The sequence below is a fragment of the Scatophagus argus genome, chromosome 4 (genome assembly GCF_020382885.2).
Source record: "Scatophagus argus isolate fScaArg1 chromosome 4, fScaArg1.pri, whole genome shotgun sequence".
NCBI lineage: Eukaryota > Metazoa > Chordata > Actinopteri > Scatophagidae > Scatophagus > Scatophagus argus.
In genome coordinates this window covers 8,121,059-8,141,035 of record NC_058496.1, presented here as the reverse complement: position 1 = coordinate 8,141,035, position 19,977 = coordinate 8,121,059, and the positions used below count along the sequence as shown (strand labels likewise).

General features: G+C 39.9%; 2 protein-coding genes across 2 annotated transcripts; both read right to left on the bottom strand.

Moving 5' to 3' along the window:
- Positions 1-671: 671 nt before the first annotated feature.
- On the bottom strand, positions 672-13,930 carry atp6v0a2b (ATPase H+ transporting V0 subunit a2b). Its single transcript, XM_046387404.1, has 20 exons — positions 13,341-13,930; positions 12,848-12,926; positions 12,374-12,471; positions 11,988-12,125; positions 11,782-11,879; positions 10,295-10,421; positions 9,453-9,535; positions 9,228-9,321; positions 8,294-8,506; positions 7,716-7,866; positions 7,109-7,248; positions 6,370-6,527; positions 6,036-6,126; positions 5,241-5,359; positions 4,925-5,135; positions 4,703-4,822; positions 4,465-4,584; positions 4,235-4,352; positions 2,507-2,678; positions 672-2,397 (listed from the first exon to the last, which is right to left on the bottom strand). The coding sequence occupies exons 1-20, from the start codon at positions 13,455-13,457 to the stop codon at positions 2,295-2,297; spliced, it is 2,550 nt and encodes an 849-aa protein (XP_046243360.1). The 5' UTR covers positions 13,458-13,930; the 3' UTR covers positions 672-2,294.
- Positions 13,931-14,644: 714 nt separating this feature from the next.
- Positions 14,645-19,623, bottom strand: tctn2 (tectonic family member 2). Its single transcript, XM_046387403.1, has 18 exons — positions 19,437-19,623; positions 19,088-19,201; positions 18,792-18,862; positions 18,408-18,609; positions 18,224-18,324; positions 17,937-18,136; positions 17,627-17,747; positions 17,357-17,510; positions 17,172-17,255; positions 16,961-17,083; positions 16,780-16,854; positions 16,565-16,663; positions 16,340-16,457; positions 16,153-16,256; positions 15,798-15,945; positions 15,525-15,668; positions 15,312-15,400; positions 14,645-14,876 (listed from the first exon to the last, which is right to left on the bottom strand). The coding sequence occupies exons 1-18, from the start codon at positions 19,534-19,536 to the stop codon at positions 14,755-14,757; spliced, it is 2,169 nt and encodes a 722-aa protein (XP_046243359.1). The 5' UTR covers positions 19,537-19,623; the 3' UTR covers positions 14,645-14,754.
- Positions 19,624-19,977: the final 354 nt, after the last annotated feature.

Genomic DNA, 19,977 nt, shown 5'->3' with positions numbered 1-19,977 from the left:
ATAAAATACACCCAAATACAGTAAAAGAAATGAGGTTGTGGGCATTGAGGGGAAAAAACCTCAAGCACAATTTATTATTAACATGAGGGAGATTTTCTCAAAGAAAGTAGAGCACGGAGTGTTTGTCAATGAAAAAATACAATTCTCAAATATTAAAATTAATGGTAAGATTAGAACTGCAATGAAGAAATTACAATACCACTTCAATCAACTCATGTAACAAGAAAATATTAACCAATGGCAAATTGCTAATCAAACAACACTCACCCAGTAAAACAATGGCTTTCACTTGTATCATCAAGATGGGACTCCATATCGATCCACTGTTAAAACCTGACTCAAAAATGAGTGGTTGCCAGTGGAAAAGGGTAGCATCTCAATAATGTGACGATGACAGCATCTCTTTCCCTTAGAAAAAATACCAGTTCTATAAAAAAAATAACAAATTCAGCAAATACTACTAATGTCTGATACTGGTACATAACTCAATTCAATCTTTCAATATTTAATACAGTTGAACGACTTTGTCGAATTTGGGTGTAGAATCTTTCAAAGCAATGGGCTCTCAACTAGAAAAGCCGAGTTAACAAATAAATGATTAAAATTTTCCATCTGTGGAATGTTAAATTGTAAGAAAGTGGCAAACGCATAGGCAACGCTGTGAATCCATTAAAGGAAAAATCATTTCCCATTAACATTCATTTTTAATTCCGATGTAACATTCTAAAATATAATAAATTAAAAAATAAATCTGTAAAAGTATATACATCTCATCACACACCTGCCAAAGCACTTTTCAATACTGAAAAAGATTCTTTGCAGTGTTTATACAAAGGAAACTTGGGAATCATACAGTATACTGTTGTTTGGTTGTACTTCTTTAAGGCAGTCAGTGCAACAAAAACTTGAGCAAGAACTATGTAGCCAAAGATGGCTCACAACCAAACCAGATCTGTCAAAACTGAAAGAGGGAGACAAAAGTCAAAACAACTGCATGAATATACAGAATTAGGCCAAAATTCCTGACAAAAATAACCAGATAAAGAAGAGAAGAAATTAAGGAAAACAGAAAAGAATAAATAAGGATATTTTTTCTGAAATATTATTCTTAAAAGAAAAACGTATGGATGTTGTTTTATCTTTCACCTTATTTAATCACCAAATCGCTTGAGAAGACAAAAATCAGCAGCAAGTTTATCCTAGTAAGCGTTGTCAGTGTGCTCTTATACTAAAATCGTACACCTTTTTTATTTATTACCTCCACCAAGGAGGTCATGTTTTCGGTATGGTTTCTTGATTAGTCGTCAGCAGGTGGAAGGGTGTAGCATCGGCCAAGAAAAACCTGAGGCGAATCCAAACCACGGGGCGGGTACACATGTTTTCCACTTTCACAGACTGAGTATAGAATTCGTTTACAAATTGGCTGCCAGCTTTGAGAGACTGGTGGTGGTTGAGCAAGTCAGACAGTGAATGAAAGAGAGGGAGTGGCGTCAGTGAGAACAAAGCAGCAAATGAAGGAGTTATTTTCTGATTGTTTCATGTTTTTTGTGCTCTAAAGCATAAATTAACACACCTCCATACACCTCTGCAAGAAGTGGCGACAATACACACTGTTACTGACTGGGGGCTACAAGCCCATTACCCAAAGGCTGGTGCCCAGCAATGTCCCCAACACAGCAAAATGATAATAAGAAAATATAGACACGTGCAAGGTCTCCGTTGATGAGACCACACACTTGTACTTGGTCATAAATGATGATGAGAGGTGATGCTGATGCTTCAGCATCACACAACCATAATCTGACATGAAATTTGGAAATGCAAACAAACATCTAGTGGTTGTGCTTGCAGATTTACCCCAGATGAGATCACATATGAGTGGACTATCGGACTTGGCGGAGGTATGTACTCTGCCACAGGCCTTCTAATTCACTCTGATTTTGGTGGATACGGTTCTCCATCAACAACTACTGCCAATGAATTGCCCACAAAATGGTCTACAGTGTAGCATAACGATCCTGGTACAAAACACCCTTTGATACATATGTATACTTCTCAACAGTATTCAGCTGTTTGGGTTGTTGAAACTGCTGGGAAGAAGGCATCTCTCAGTCCAAAGTGTGTGAAGTTCACTGTACAATTCCTTCATGAGTCACACAAATTGTTAAAAGATGGGACAAAAAAAAAAAAAAAATCACCTCATGATATCTCTGGAAAATGTCTTCATGAGCACAGAACCCTGCTGCCTTGTTTCGTCTGTGTTTTCCACCTAACAGTATTACCAGATAGTCCCTTCACAGTACACCATCATGTTCAAATTTGGAGGGCAGTAGAGAAAAGGAAAAGGGAGAAAACTTGACTCCATTCCCACTGTAGAATTTATTCTGAAACTCCACCCTGAGGAAGAAACAAATAGCAGCAATGAATAAAAAAAACAAAACACTGAGATAGTTATCCTCTGGGCCTATCGCTGCCACAACTACTTCAGTGTTCGCTGTTATCTTACCAGTGTAGACGGAGGGCATGTAGGAACGCAGATAGGCCCTCCATTATCAGGAGGATGGACACAGTGAGAACGGCAAACAGGCCAAACACAGGCACTAAAAATAAAACCCCGAGCCTGGTGTCCATTCGCAGGCCTACTCGCATCACCATCGACCACAGCACCTCTGATAACTCTGAAAGCAAAGAAAGGAGCGTATGCGTCATTCATTTAGGGAACGACAACAAACAAAGACTAGTTACTAATACTCGGGCTGACCTCAAGCCTGTTATTGGTCTACACTTGTTGACTTTGATCTCCTATTAATGTTCCCAGTTAGGGCCGAAGTCATTTTGGCTTGAATGGATTTGGCAGCATTGTTTAGCAATCAGAGGGTTAAATTTGTTTGGAGAGACTTCAGTCTGAAATTTGTTGTCAGTTTTACATGTCTGAGCTGTGTTTGAGAAAGACACTGGGTGGTTTTTTTTTTTTTCCTGAATAAGATACTGCCAATACGGCACAGTGGTGCAGTGGTTAGCACTGTTGCCTCATAGCAAGAGGGTTCCATGTTCGAATCCCGGTCTGGGCCCTTCTATGTGGAGTTTGCATGTTCTCCCTGTGCTTGCGTGGGTTTTCTCCAGCTTCCTCACACTATCCCAAAAACATGCACATTAGTTTAATTGGCTACTCTACATTGCCCCTAGGTGTGAATGTAAGAGTGTGTGGTTGTCTGTCTTTGTGTCTCGGCCCTGCGATTGACTGGCGACCAGTCCAGGGTGAACCCCGTCTCTCGCCCGTAGTCGGCTGGGATAGGCTCCAGCCCCCCGCAACCCTGACAGATAAGCAGTATAGAAAATGGATGGATGGATACTGCCAATTAAGATTACTGCTACACTTCTGTCAGTAACATTAACTGGAGGGATAAAATACACTATGTCAGATACATGTGTTAGAGATATGAAATCAGTTTTCCATTTAATTATCATTAATTATGCTAAATGAATTAAAAACAGTTTAATGAACCATGAAATTCTGTGCATGTTCTCACACTGCACCAAAATGTGCTTTCAAAATAGCAAAAGTAAAAAAAAAGGGAACAATAATCTGTCCAACTTAATTTTTGACAGCAGTTCTAAAAGTCTGAGAACTATTTTACTGATTGCACAATAAAGAAAATGCTGTGCCTAAAAAAAAGGGGCCACAACATAATGTTACTTTTGAATTATGCTAAACTGATGTTGATTGTATAGCAAAAATCTAGTATGTGATGAAATTTATCAGAAAACATGTTGGGTGACGTACAGGGTTAAGCTCTATATCTTCACATATGAAAAATGAGTAGGCTGCAGCATGAACTGTATCCACACGAACAACCTCTAATGCAGGGCCACTGAGGGCACATTGTATTACATTGATGCAAGGTTGTTCCTGCTATAATGCTCCTTACCACTGTGCATTACATAAAATGATATATAACATATATATCTACAAGTGAACAAAGGGACAAACACACAGTGGCTTTTATCTTTGATTATCAACATGGTTTACATCTTGCACACATCCACAAGAACAAAAGTAAACAGAGGGAACAGAACATGAAGAGGATCTTTGAGTTGGAACACAACCGGCATATAATTAAGCAACTGTCTTATTTATAATTTTATAATCTCACATTGCGTCCAGTGTGTGCTTATACTGGTTTCAAACAGAGACAAACTATCTGTATGTTTTAATGCAAGACATCATACTCACGGGCATGTGCCAGGCTCAGAGCCCAGAGCCTTAGGTAGGAGGCTGTGTTGGAGATGCAACCAAGGCAAAACTCTATAGTGTGGATGGCCTGATGCAGGAGTTCTTCTGCAAAGTCAAACTAACCATAAAACAAAACTCAGCATCAATGACAGAAAGAGAAAAAAACAACAATGGTTGATTATAAGGAAGTTTAAAATGAATGGGTAGCAATCCTTTTTGCCTGCACTCACCTCCTCCGTCTGGCGCTCTCCGCTACTGGAGAGATCACTGTGACTGCTGTCCTCCTCCATGTCATGAGCCCTCATTAGGCAGAGTTCCTCATCGCTGTTACGCCGCACACGCTCATATCCCTGAGAAAATATCGAAAAGCGTCACATTTACATTATCACACTCAGAGAGCAAATATTTGGAGACGTTTTCCACATCTATGCACACATTCACTGACAAACATGCAATCCAAACACTCACTCTATACATTCCCAGGCGGTGGCTTCCATTGTGACGCCAATAAAGGTAAACGGGTTTCCCCAGGAGTAAGAGAGGCACTGAGAGAACAGCAATGACAACCAGAAACACCTGCAGACCAGTCTGGAAGAACAAAAGACAATGTTGCATTAGACTGTTATCACCTGTCTCAGGGACATTTGTAGAGCATTTTGTAATACACTTAATGATGGAGCAGCTTCTCACCTGTCCTGGGTAGAGGGGCTGCACTGCATCACCCTGCATGAGGAACATGTTTATGAAGTGGATGAGGATGCTAGGGGCGTGTCTGGAGTCCTTAGCAGAGAAGACTAGCCACTTGTATAATATCATGAACACCAGGTAGCCAAAGAGACACAGCAGGAACAGGAGCTCAGGCAGAAATACCAAGTACAGGTTGTGCTTCTTCCTAAAGTGCCTGATTTTTGTTGACAAAAATAAGGCAGGGTGTGAAACAGTATGACATCTAACATTAAGGGCTTTAAAAGGTGAAACAAAATGTAAAGAAAAAAAAGGTACTTACAAGTGATTGAAAGCGCTGAGGATCACTCCAAAGCTCATGTGTATGATGCCCAATATCACTGACATCTTCATCTTATACGAATTCAGAAATGTAAGACGGTTGGTTGCCAAGTTCCAAATCTTCAGAACGGAAAGAAGACATATACTGTATTTTAAAATGGGTAGTTTTGATTGGTAGAAGATTAGACTCCCATTGAAGAGTAGTTAGCTGTGTTTTGTCCACCGCTCATGCCATTTCCTAGTGGTGTTCCTGTTCCCGTAAGGTGATTCAATAACTTCAGTTCCTAGAATTCAACCTAATTCATTTATATCACACAATGTGCAGCCATGTGTAACATTCCTGTTAGTCAAGCAAGTAACATACCGTTTTTAATAGTGCTGCACTGATCCAATTTACTGTAGCTGTTGTATAGATACTAAATTAAATATACTTTTTTGTGGTACATACAGTATATTCCAGACAGTGTTGAGATACCAGTTCCATAATTGAGGGAAGCAGCTACTTAACCTCATTGTGCTGACGGCCAACTCTGGTGGTAACAAGGAAGCTAAATAGCAGTTTGTTTATTTATTGCTCGACCATTATGTATACACACAAAAACATGCTTGCATGTGTAACCTGAAGTGCACTTGTTCAAATTCCATTTGCAGTTCAAGTGCTTTAGTGTGATTGTGACGGAATATGACGGAAATAAAAAATCTCCACAATGATGACAAGCAGTGATAAAATCTCTGAACGCCAGGTATCCCATGATGAGTCGTGACATTCATGATGACCTCAGTGTTCTCTACTCACCGGGTCAATTCCCAGAGGGTACGGTCCTCTGAAGACTCCTGTAACATTTGGATCCAGAGTAAGAAGACTGTTCCTACGAACATCACTGAGACTGTCGGGCACAAATAAAACCATCAGTGCTTGTGAAATGAAATGTATGTGATTAGGAAACAAGTGCACAAATGTCATCATCATGTCTTCAAACAATATATACTATATATATATATATATATATATACACACAATACAATAGTTTTTCATTAAATTTCTCAAGAGTAAACATGATTGCACATTGTAGGCCTGCTTAGCCGTTTTTACTGTTACAACGAAATGCTCCATGTCATGAAGTACTCACTTCCACACTTTTGCATTGAACATGCCACTCACACTCCATCCAGAGCCAAAGATGTTGAGGGACTTTGAGAAACAGTCATTGTATATCAGGCCAGTGTAGATGGAGAACAGGCCCATCATCAGGATGATATACCGTCCCTCAAAGAATGTGTTCCAGATCTGCACACACACACATCAAATCACTCATTTATACTCCAGACAAACTGTATGACACACGGGAGGGAACTTTAAAAAAATATTTCACCACTGACAACACAACAACGTCTTTTCATGAAGCTGAGCTGTCTATGTCAAATAAAGACGCAAATATCTTTTGAAACTGGTTTGCATGACCAGAAAAATAAATAGAAATAAAGGACTGAGGTATTTCCTTTTTGTATAAAATAATAAAAACAATAACAACCAGAACGTGCAGGCCCACACCGGACCAATAAAACTGCTCTGGCTGGTAGGTCACACACTGCGAGTTGATATGTACAGCACACAAAAAAAATGCATAAGTCCAATCTGTAGTTTAAACAATGGAACTTTAACCATCAAAAATCTGCCAGATGATGCAGCTTCTGACAGCAAATGAGCGGGGAACTCTGGATGAAGACACCACACTTAGACACTGTTCATTAGCATAGACTATCCACATCGTAGTGACACAAGCCTGGTTGAACATCAGCAAAGTTTCAGTTCAAGTGAGCTTTCAAATGAGCATTAGGTAAAACAGCTGCTTTAGAGGATGCACTCACCTCATTCCTTGTGTTTTTAAGTTTGCGGTTGTTCTCGTACAGCACCATCCAGAAGGCGAACAGAGCCATGATAACTCCATGGCCCAGGTCCCCAAACATCACAGCAAACAGGAATGGAAAAGTGATGATTGTGAAAGGAGCTAAAAATGAGGAAGAAAAAAAAATTGTTGTTGAGACTAATGCAGCACTTTTTAAAATAAAAGAGTAAAGATATAAAGACAAACGGAATCAGTACAAGATGCAAAACAAAAACAATAATTGTAAGTTGAAACAGAACAGATATAATAACAATCTGAACTAATCTAATTTGCTGCGGCAGAGCTCTGGTCATGTCTAACCACCTATAATTTTGGCATGTTCCCATCACCTTAGTTGTGGATTCAGTTTTATTTGCATCGTGCATGTTATCACATGAACGAGTATTACACAATCACAGTAAAACGGATCTTAATTTTTCTTCTAAGGTGGTTGTGCAAGACCTTGAAATATCTCCAAAACTGTTAAACAAAGCACCAGCTTTGCATTCTAGTTTGGTATTTCTAGTTTATTTTTGCGGCCTTATCTATCACATAAAGAAAACCACAGAAAGACAAAGCATCACACTCACCTGGGTTAACCTCCCTATAACTGCCCACTCCATAGGCATCCACAATATTCTGGAAGCCAGAGGTAAATTTGTTGGTCCTTATCAGAGTCGGGGGAGTGTCGCTGGTGGGGATACGATTGACAAAGGAAGGAACTGTTGCTCCGCTTTTTCGCTGAAATATCAATGTCAAATCAAAATGTCAGCATATTGCCGTAAACTAATTTCACCATAATGTCTTGAGACATTTGATCAGCACTGCAAAATTAGACAGTAGAAACAAACAAACAAAAAATTAAGCAAAAAAAAAAAAGAAAAGATGTGGCTATAATGTCCCAGCCAGTTGTGAGAGAACGGAAAACTCTAGAGGAACAATGAGTGCATTTTTGTATGCTCTGTCCTCCTCAGCCTGCAAGCTGAATGAACAGTGGCCTTTCAGTACCCTCACCAAGTCATATAAAATGGCTTAATTTAACTAAAGAGGAAAACATAAAACCAATCCCTCACACAATACTCCGGTTCATGGAACAACTGCTGGGTTAAATAAACAGAGAGCTTGCAGTGTAGCCAGAGTCACATACAGCAACTCTGGGTTTTCTCACCGATCCCTCTTCCAGAGCTCTCCGCAGGGTGGGAATGTCATCGACAGGACACCAAACCTCCGCGATCAGGCACTTGTTAGTAACATCAAAACTGCACAGGTTCAGAATGTAGTAGATGGCCTTCATCTTCTTGACCTGGATGACCCAGGTGTAGACGGATTCTGACGCCTTAATCAGGACCTGCCTCAGGTAGTCCTCGGTCCTGTGAAGAACCTGGACCCAGGAAGAGATAAAAGAAACTCTTAATGTGGTACTTCATATTTAAAGATATTCAGGTCTTAAAAGTTTGCAAAATGTGACTTTTTTGTTTTTTAATTTCCATGACTTTGTGTCAAACATTGACACAGCGAAATGAACATTTACATTTTAAACAAGAGGCATGTGTCTGTCTGTGTGTGTGTGTTGAGAAAGAGAGAGAGACAAGGCATACAAGACAAATAGTCAGGAAGGAGGGAATAAAAAAAAAGACGCATGAAATAGAGAGGAAAAAAAACCTGTTCAGTTTTCAGCTGAGGCCTCATGCCTATCATGTGCTACAGGGGTTGAGTGCAACTCTGTTTTTCATTAACAGTTGGTTTAAGCTACCAAATGATTCACGGTGAAATGTCCCAGACAGAAACTTGAGTTCTTTGTTCTTTAACAATAAAAGACTGGTGTAAAAGAAAAATCCACACTAGATGTAATGTCATTCACTAAACAGATCACACTCCCAAGTTTGTTTGAAGAGGCGTTGCATTTCTTAATCTTAAAACCCACAAGAAGGAGGAGAAAACATAAGATGAGCTCAAAGTTTTCAGCTTGTATTTTAACAGGGAGGTGACAAAAGCACGTATAAGTAAGCCTTTAATGGATGACAAACAGAATAACTGCTTTTTCTGTCAGCAAGTAAACTTCATCTGTGTAATCAGATACTTAAAAAAAACATAAGACATACTGTGTGCAGGTCCTGAATGCGAGTTCTCAGTCCTTCCACAACATCATTCCTCTCCTCGTTGTTACTGGGATAGGGATACAAGTGACAGTGGTAGCTATGGAGGGAAAACATAAGTTATGCACACATTACTACTGCGACTACTATTACTAAGGCAAGAAAAAAAATCTTCCCTTTTTTATGCCATTAATAAAACAACCACTGGATAGTGCATTGTGGAATAATTACCAGTCACAGATCTTCTTCACTTTCTGGCCGATTTGGTCCCCCCAGTAGGATATCAAGAACACCACACTTTTGGTAGGCTCACCCTGCAGATAGAAGATAAGAGGAAGTTTGGTAAAAACAGAATTATCAGCCCAGAATGCATCTTGGAGTGATGTTTACATTTTCTGTTCAAAAACTGAACATCACGTAAAATTTAAACCAAAAAAATGTATTTTTTATTTATTTGTAAAATCAAGCCTGAAAATATTTGAGATCGAAAGCTCATTCTTGACATGGGAACAGCAGTTGAAAAGCACAGCTTTCTCCACCCAATTTATGAAAAGTCATTTTTGTCATTAACATTGCTTGTAAATTTTCTGATTTTCCATCAGTGAAAGTATGCCACTGACATTCCTTTACTGATCAGTCGCAGCCCTGCATGCCTGCCTTCTTCTCAAGCAGAGGAAATGGATAAGTGGATTAGCCCTGTCACTAGACAAGATTCACTGCTCAAGAGAAAATCCAGAGGGACTAGAACAGACTTCACAACAGCTTCACCGGTGTCATTTTCGTTTTTCAGGATTTTGCTTTCCTTTGTGTCATGTGAAATGCTCTACAGTATTCTTTCCTCTTAACAAAGTGTGGCAACACTACACAAAAAGGAAGTGACAATATTTTTAGCAATACTTAATTCCATATGTCAGGTCATGTAATTCATGCAAATGTTTGTTCTGCCTTCCCAGTTGAGGTTTTAATGACAGACTGCAATGTAGGATAGATACACAATAGATCTATAATTTATATGATATAAGTAATTTAATTTTAGAGCAAATCCTGGACAAAGTCAGCTTTGAGAAACCTACTGTGTCAGGATTTTCCAGATACTCCTCAACCTCTGCATAGCTGAGGATGGTGTAGCCTTTACAAACCCTCCAAAGCATTCGCTCAAAGGCCTCGATCTTCGCCCTCTGAATAAGGCCAGAAATGAAACTGCAAGAGAATGAGGAGCACATTCACACACAACTGAGTATGTGTGCCTGCTAGGTCACACAAACTTTGAACTTCATAATGACAAAAATGAAATGAAAAAACATCATGACAATATCATGGCAAAATCTTTCTGTGTTGTAGAGAAGCAGCATAATGACGTCAGACATACAGTACTGTGCAAAAGTTTTAGACAGGTGTGAAAAAAATGCTGTAAACTAAGAATGCTGTCAAAAATATAAATTATAATGCAAAAATCTACAAAATGCAAAGTGAGCAAACAAAAGAAAAGTCCAAATCAAATCAATATTTGGTATTACCATCTTTTGCTTTCAAACCAGCGTCAGTTCTTATAGTTACACTTGCACAACATCGGGGATTTTGTAGGATTATAGTCAGGTCTATGATCAAGCAATTATACCAAACAGGTTCTCATGATCATCAACTTCACATGTAGTTGGAGATTTGGTCAGGATTAATGGTGCCCTCAATGCTGAGAAATACAGGCAGATCCTTATCCATCATGTAGTACCATCAGGGAGGCGTATGACTAGCACCAAATTTATTCTGCAGCAGGACAACAACCCCAAACACACAGCCACTGTTATCAAGAACTATCTTCAGCGTAAAGAAGAACAAGCAAGAAGCCCTGGAAGTGATGGTATGGCCCCCACAGAGCCCTGATCTCAACATCATCGAGTCTGCCTGGGATTACATGAAGAGACAGAAGGATTTGAGGAAGTCTACATCTACAGAAAATCTGTGGTTAGTTCTCCAAGATGTCTGGAACAACCTACCAGCCGAGTTCCTTCAAACACTGTGTGCAAGTGTACCTAGAAGAATTGATGCTGTTTTGAAGGCAAAGGGTGGTCACACCAAATATTTGATTTCTCTTCTGTTCATTCACTGCATTTTGTTAATTGATGAAAATAAACTATTAATACTTTCATTTTTGAAAGCATTCTTAGTTTAAAGCATTTCTCACACCTGTCTAAAACTTTTGCACAGTAAGGTATTAAAATCTAAGCATAATGCTTTGCATGAGCAACACACTGCATCTTGTGAATGTCCTGTTTGATTGTGTGTGAGCTGTGTATAAAGTGTGTCTGAAAAGCGAGGAAAACATGAGGAAAATGAGGAAAACAAAACTTAAACTTTCTTTAAGTGTCAAACAGCATTTACTTTGCCCTCGTGATATTATTGTGATTAAAACCACATTAATATTTAATCCATAAAATGTCACGGTACTTGCAAACTTGGTGCATGTCAGAGACTACAGTCCGTTCAAACACAAATCACACTCCACGTTCAAACATTATCATAAGCATAACGCTGATACTGCAAGCACAATTTAATCGCTCACCCCAGCTTGGCTCCAAGTCTCTGCATGCTGCTGTAGTCCATCAGTGTGTCTTTTTCTAGGAAGGGGAACTCCTCATAATGTGCTTGTGGGAGCTCTCGCTAAAAATAAAGACAAGATGCTAATTATCATATTGTGAAGAATAGTTCTTTGTATCGACAGCATGTAACTATGAGTGTACAGAACGCATTAAGGGATGCCACGCTAACCTCGGCAGTTCTTTGTACAAAGTTGCGGGTGATGCGCAGCATGTGTGTGTACTCTGTCAGCTCCAGTAGATTCCTCTGCAGCTTCTCTTTATTTCTGGTGACTTCACCTAACTCCACTTCTAGCCTCTGGAGCTGCTCCTGTGAGCACACACACAGACCCCATGACACATTAATACAATGTAATACTCATTTATACGGTTTGAAAAATTAAATATTTTGGTTGTAATCTACCAATTTTCAACACTAGAGCGGAACAAACATTCAGCGTTATGCACAGAGAAATTACTTCACATCGTTCATTTAGTTGCTGTGACACCTACAATCAACATCTTTATTTAAAAAAAAAAAAAAAACCATAAATGATGATACTTAAGCAAGTAACTAACCATAATAGACATAACGTGCTTGGGTAAAGGAGCCACCGGGTTCACATCGCCTTCTGGAAGAGGAATATCTGCTTTCTTGACCTCCCGTAGAAGGTACCCTGATAAAAATAAAAGAGCAATTGTTTCTAAGACACACACACACAAAGAAGTTTAAAAGATGTTTCAAAGCCTCCAAATACCACGAGTAGCCTCTTAATCGCACCGGATTAGAAGTCGACAGTGTGTTATGCTCTTCCCCTAATCTAATAATAAAGGGTTTAGTTAGCAAAGGATGGCATTTCATTCAACTAAATCTACAACCAGCTGACATTTCCCATGACTGTCTCAAGTCAGTTGTCAGAAGGCCTTCTGTGGCTTCATGCATCTCTGCTTTGGTTCTACAGTGCCATCACAGCTTTGTCTTAACCCAAAATTTCAAAACTTGACTACAGCTCAATTAACATAAAGGGAAACTTGACTGCAATATATGCTTACCGAGGATCCTCTCCATCTCTTCACATTTTTTGATCTCATTGACATATTTTCGCTGGAATGCGTTAACACTGGGATTGAGCTGAAACGAGTGCAAGAGACACATTCAGTCAAGAATAAAATGATTCAGTACGGTCCTCATTCACATATCATCACTGAGACAGAAGGGAGCATTTCACAACCATAAATCCCACAGTAAGTACCAGCACAGGCCAGTTTATTTCAGCATTTTATAGCAACAGCTGTGATCTATGAGATAACGATGACTTCCTTGTGTGACTATCAAGAAAAAATGTCGCGCCTGCTTTAATATACAGTAAAAGTCGCTGACAAATGTGAAAGGAAGTCCGCAGGGGCGGTGTGGTATTCGCGTACGATAAACAAACAGCTCTTTGTTGAGCGATTTCGGTGGTAACAAACTCAGCAGCAACTTTAAAACTGAGGCATTAACATTAATGTTTTAAGAGATTAAAAACCCATCTCTTTGGGGACTTACGTCTCTGAACTCCACAAGCCCCAGTTCTCCAAGTTCATTGATGCAGTCGTATGCTGATCCAGACTGTAGAAATAGTTGGGCCAGACACATCTCCTCACCGCGGAGTAGGGAGCTCATTTTGACAGTTCGCTTAGATATTTACCTGATTATAAGACGTGCTAATATTAGCAAGCTAACTATGGCGGTTTCCGTAAACTACAGCACGTCAACGGCGTTGAATTAAGTCCTTCGTAGCGCTTTGCATGATTTGCCGCTGCTGAGAAAACGATGTTGTACTTACATAACGAACACTTTAGATAGCTATCGTTACAGCAGACGTTGTCCCCCTTAGCTAATGGGCTAACCGGTGAGCGTCGTGCTGTTAATTATTGGATGAAAAACTTCTTTCAGCAAAGTTGGACCAGAAACGGTGCGGCAGCCAGTATCAAGGCCGCTGACGTAGCATATCCCAAGATGTGGTCGCAACTCTTCTTATAGTTTCTAAAGTTTTAACGAGTCTCCGTTTGCCGTGTCCATAGTACTACACGTCACTTCGCTGGACACTGTTGAATACGATCAACTTCCACGGCAGTGAATGTACCTTTGACCAATGACCGCCGCCTCCTGGAGTATGCGCACTACACTCAACTCGAAAACATGCTGACATTTAAGCCCCGAGTACTGTCTGAAGGTGAATGTACACGCATGCATGAATACACCAATGATCCTCTCTTTACATTTTCCTTGATTGCTCAGATAGAAAAAAAAAGATTGTCGAACAGGCCAGACTGTACAGGTTATTATTACAGGCTGTATTGAAAAAAAAAAATCATGGTCCCTTTTGTGATGCTAATAGAAACAGGGTGTAAAACAATAGAAGTGTCTGGAACATTCAAAAGTGGTGCTTTTTTTTCTCTGGGGTGAACACAGTGTTTATTCTGTTATTCTGTAAATATTATTTCTCTAGAAGAATTACCCCTTGTGCTATCATCACTGGATCAACCTGTTCAAGGGGCCCAGGGCAAAACAGCCCCAGGCGATGCTAAGAAAGAAGACAGCGAGGTCAGAGGCTGTAAAAGGATCTAGATTCACGAGGAGCAGTAGCCTTGTCACACTTGTTGTCTACCTGATGGTGAAACACTACTGTGCTTGTGCATGATGACCTCCCATGTGGGAACATCTAAAACTTGAACAAACAGTGACCCAGAATTGAGCTCTGCAGCATGTCCATGAGAACCAAACTGATCAATGGGACAGGAATCAAAGAATCAATAATCAATAAAAGCCTATCAATAATAACACTGTGATGGGATAGAGCCTAAAAAGTCTTTGAAAAAATATCTTTATTACAACTATTTACATTCTCACAAACATACCCTCCCCACCACCACATATGTGTCTGCCTCTACATTGTTCGCATCATTTCCTCCGGGATTCAGAGAGCAGCACCATTCCAAGCCTGTCGAATTTGTCTCCATGGAGTCCCAAGAACTGAGGCAGCAATAAAGAAGAAAACCAAGATGAGGCCCTTAGCCAGTGATTGAGAATATGGTTCACCTGGGAAGTACAAATGTAAAATAAGTCAGTAATGGTCCTATCAGTATCCATTGTCACACTTAAAGCAGTGTTTTTCGCAGATGTGTTTCACAGCTGTGGGATATGGGAGCGACTTTTTTGTTAATTACTCACCAATGATCAACTGCACTCACTGTGGCATTAAAGGTTCACTGTGGCACATACACTAATGATCACAATCAATACTGATGTAATTTAGCAATGACACTGTATTGGTCTTATTTAACAAATTCGTAAGGTCATCAGCTGTGATGACAGTGTTAATGTCAAATGATTAATTTCACAATAATTAAATGTTTCTTAGCATGAAAATTTCAATTCACTGATTGGGACTACCTGCGGCCCTGATGGATAAGCGGTATAGAAAATGGATGGATGAATGGATGGATGGATGATTGGGACTAGATAAATTCCCACCTGTGTAATATCTGGTGATGGGAAAGGCGAGCTCAGGCCAACATACATCATTCCTGTTACAGTCATACTCTGTGAAGTTGATCTGAAACCTGGGGAGAAAAAAACCAAACAAAAACATCACAGTCTAAGTTGGAATCAGTCAGGTAGCTCATACAAGGAATTTATTTGGCTCAAGTTTCCAACTTCCTCTATCAGGGCTGTTGGAGCAAGCACCTGGTTTTTGGTGGTCCTGTGTTGACTGGAATGTCGATAAAGGTGACCGAAGAAGTGATGGGGAACAACTGAGTCTCCATTGGGTCCACACATGGAGAGACATCACCTCCTCCACAATCCAGTGCCCAGCGGGACGGGCTGTAGCTAAAAATGATTCACAACAGCTTATTATATGAATGGAAATTAGAAGACATGGTAATATGATTAATGCTCTTCCTCAATTGAAAACACATTTTACACTGTGCAAGCAATGAGTGTACACCTGATACACACCTAACTTTGACAGCATGGATATCTCTTTGAGGTATGCCATCTACAAAGCCAGTGACGAGACTCCAAACATAGACATGCTGGTGGGATGGAACCCCATAGCATGAACTTGCAGTGTCTTCCATAGGTGTGCTTGAGTTCAGTGTCACAGCTGTAAATTTTATGTTGTAATGTCAAATTTAGTTATAACAAAAGGATTATTTGGCAGAATGTTGTAGAATTTGTCTTACAAATTGAAATAAAAGTAGAGCAAAAAGTTAAGTTAATATCACAAACAAACACACAATCTCATTACAAAACATACATGACAAACAAAAGGCAGGACTGCACAGATTGTTTCTTTTCACCATCTACTCACAGCTTATGTTCACCCAGTCGGTCATAGTTAGAGGATCTGGATTTCCGCTCTTTGCCACATATGTGGCTTTAATCAAAGCTCCCTGGAGAGAAGTAACAGTCTCTCTAAGGGAGAAAAAATATTTTATTTTAGCACCAATATATACAGGTATAGAACATCAGACATGAACCCATACGGAGACACTGACCTCAAGAGATCACACTGAGTCAGATTCTGTCGGCTGACAGGTAGCAGACATCCTGATGTTGAATTCTCCCCAAACACAACTGGTTTCAACTCAGCAGCGGAACACAGCCCATCACTCACTGTTTGCCAGATCAGAGTTTCTTTTAGCCAGCTAACAGTATATAAGTTATTTGCTATTATGCTACTAGTGACCCATTAATCAACATTATGAATTAACAGGTTTTACCTGGTTTCCAAAGATTGATGGATGTCCTCTGTATTGAGCCTGTATAATTGTCCAAAGTGTCCACAATTCCAGCAATAACAGGTCTTCCAACTTGATAACCTGCCATTTAGAACACCTGTGTGTTAACCACTGTAACAGGTACTGTGAATTATTTTCTACAAAACAGTTCCCTTCCACAACCATTCTCAGGAAAAAATATTTCATCTTGCTCTCACCTGGGTTTCCTGATTTTGGCTCACCCATGAATTCTCCATTTAGAAACACAGCAGAATATCTTGTGGTTAACACCACTGTTAAGAGACAGAAAAGCACAAATAAGCCAAAATAGCACCAAACATATCCATCAGCTGCAACTGGCGATGATCCTAATCATGGCTAAGCCTTATGGGTACTTACCACTATCATTTAAAGTGATGGTTCCCACAGTGCGTGTCAGTACGATGCTTGTGATGCCATTTTCTCTCCAGTAGAACTTGTAATCCAGTGCTAAGGTCACATTCTCACACGCCAGCATCTCATCTTCAGAAAAGCATTAATCAGTATTTCAGCACTGATGCTAATTGTCAGGGTCGGTTGTTTTAATAATGACATGTTGTAATCTCCATACCTGAAGAGGCAACAGAACCTGGTCTTGAAATAAACTGACTCAAGTCAGTAGCCACTTCATCAGTTACATCCACTATAGCATCACCTGGAATAGATAAAAAAAAAAAAAATTAAAGACACATGGATTCAAAGAGCTCCAGGACATACTGAGAGATTGCTATAGTGTGTCTAACATGTAAAACATACCCCCTTGCCCATTCTTCACTTTAATTCTCAAATCTGTTAGTAGCGTCTGTAAGGGATATCCAGTTGGACAGGAGTGTAGCAGAGTTACACACTTGACTTTGAAATTTTTCAGAAATGCTACAGGAGCATTGTTTACACATTGTCCAAGCACCTTCTGTGAAACAGACAAATATATAAGGCATTAGCTGTTACAGCCTTGGCAACATATACATAAACACAAAATCATACACAAAACACCTGTTTTACAAAAACCACACCCACAAAACTAACCTGAGGAATAGTGAAGTACTGGTCATTCAATGTGAAAATGGGACTTCCTTGAACATAATCATTAGCTGGTTCTGGAGCTGACAAAACAGGCATTTGGAAGGATGGACCAGGCTTATATGCACTATACAAGTCAAAGGGGAAAAGATAAATGATGAAAACATGACACAAAAATTAAGAAACAAATTAGACATTCAAAAAACCTTATCTCTTGTCAGGTGGGATCAACTCAAGACTCCCACCTGACAAGAGATAAGGTTTGGGCAACCTAAAAAAAAAAAACCCCAACAATAAATATTCAATAATTTCTCACATTGTGTCTCCTTGGTAAAAGAGACCAAGGTAAGGGTTGTTCTCAGGAGGAGAACTGACACATAAAAATGGAAACCAATCTGGGGAGTTTTCAGAAGACTGCACAGAGCACTGATAGTCTGGAGCAGGAGACACCTGTCCACCAAAGGGCCCTGGGAGACAGTGAGACACAAACAGCTTCAAATCTTCCATGGAACAGTCCTGTTAAGAGCGAAAGGGTGAGAAATTAGTCAAGGTTGATTGATGCATAAAACATTTGACGAAAATGCACTGCACTGTTGTGAATACCTTGTCACAGCAGCAGCGTATATCACATGCTCTAGACGTGAGGTCACAGGGACAAGAGCCCAGTGGTTGGTACACCTGGTTTGGAATGGCTGTTTTATTATCTGAAATTGACAGGAGATTTCTAGTTACAAGAAACGAGTCATGACAGCCCATTACGATGAGGTACAAGTTCCATTTGAGTTACCAGATCCAGCATTAGCAGGAACCAACAGGGCATGTATCTTGGCCTGGATCAGCAGCGATGCCTGAGGTGTGCTGCCCACACATGCAGCCACTTGAAGGGTCTCCAACACACACAATGGGTTTGGACAGCAGTCTGTGTCTGTCTCATTCTCGGCACACAAACGCAGACTTTTATCCAGTCTCAGCTGAACTCGAATTGCAGTCTGGGGCACCAAATGATACAAACGAGACATGTAATGTAAAATGGATGTTAATACTATAATAACAACTTTATGATCTCAAGAATAGAAGGTTTATTACTTTAAAAACTGCCTAACTTCCTCTTACTTGAGCATTGTCTCTAAATACAACTAAAAATACAAAACTGTTCACTGGGTTTCTTTACCTTTCCGACCTGCTCCCTTGTAAGAACCCATTGTGTTTCCTCAGCTACACACGATGGAGAACCAATACGTCCTAGAAAATTAAACAAACCATCATCAACCACCAGATCTGCCCAAATGACAGATTACATAATCACAAAACAGACTCATCGCTGCCTTTCCTCTCTTATTGCAACAAAAAATATTTCCTAACACGACTTATTTTACTCAAAAACATCACACAATTCATCTTATAGTCTCATACAAACAGGAGGGCAGTGCAAAAGGTAAAGGATCAGAAGGTGTTTATCGTTTTTACCTGTTGTGTTGGATGGAGACACTGTCCTCAGACTCAGAGAGACGTCCGATGTGTTTCCGACCAGAAGTGCAGCGACCGTTGGTCCAGTTGCGATCAGATATGACGGCTGGAAATCTGTTCAACAAGACGCTGATATTTCCGTTAACTGCTTTTCGCACTAGCCTCATAAAATTAGGTTATAATGTCTTAATGTGTGCTGACGTAACTTTTACTTAGCACGACTATCTAGCTCTTACTTAGTCTTTGACGTTAGCCTTAACGCTGGTAAGGTAAGCTAGCGTAACGTTAGCTCTTCTACTGTGAAAATGGATGAATTGTGCATAAATTGAACGCCATATTATAGTCTTACCGACAATATTTTGAGCGTGAGCCAAGGAAATGATCAGTAAAACACATGTGACCTGGCGTGAAATCGACGAGGAAAATAATATATCAGCTACGTTAGCCATTTGGTTTACTTCAAACTATAAAGTCGACATATTTGTAAACTGTCTGTGATGTCTTGGCAACGCAGATTTTAAGCGAATCGCAGACTAGAAAAAATCTTGTTCTGGAGAAACAGGAGAAACAAAACTCCACTCCAAAGCACAACAGCGACCCCATCTGGTCTGGGGTGGCAGACACATGTACTGTTTATGACTTTGGTTAGAATCAAAAAGAACAAAACTTTAAAAACGAACGTAACACAAAAAATGGTCACTGTTGCGAGTCATCCTCATGTCATGATAATGTCACATGTTGCAATTATTTTAAGAATATGGGAGAGTCAATATTCATGGCACCAGTATGGCTCACTTAGAGATACTTATGGATTCACATAACATATATAAACATACGCATACCCACACTTCCTCTTTTATTCCAGGAGTCAAATCCCTCTGCCCATAAAG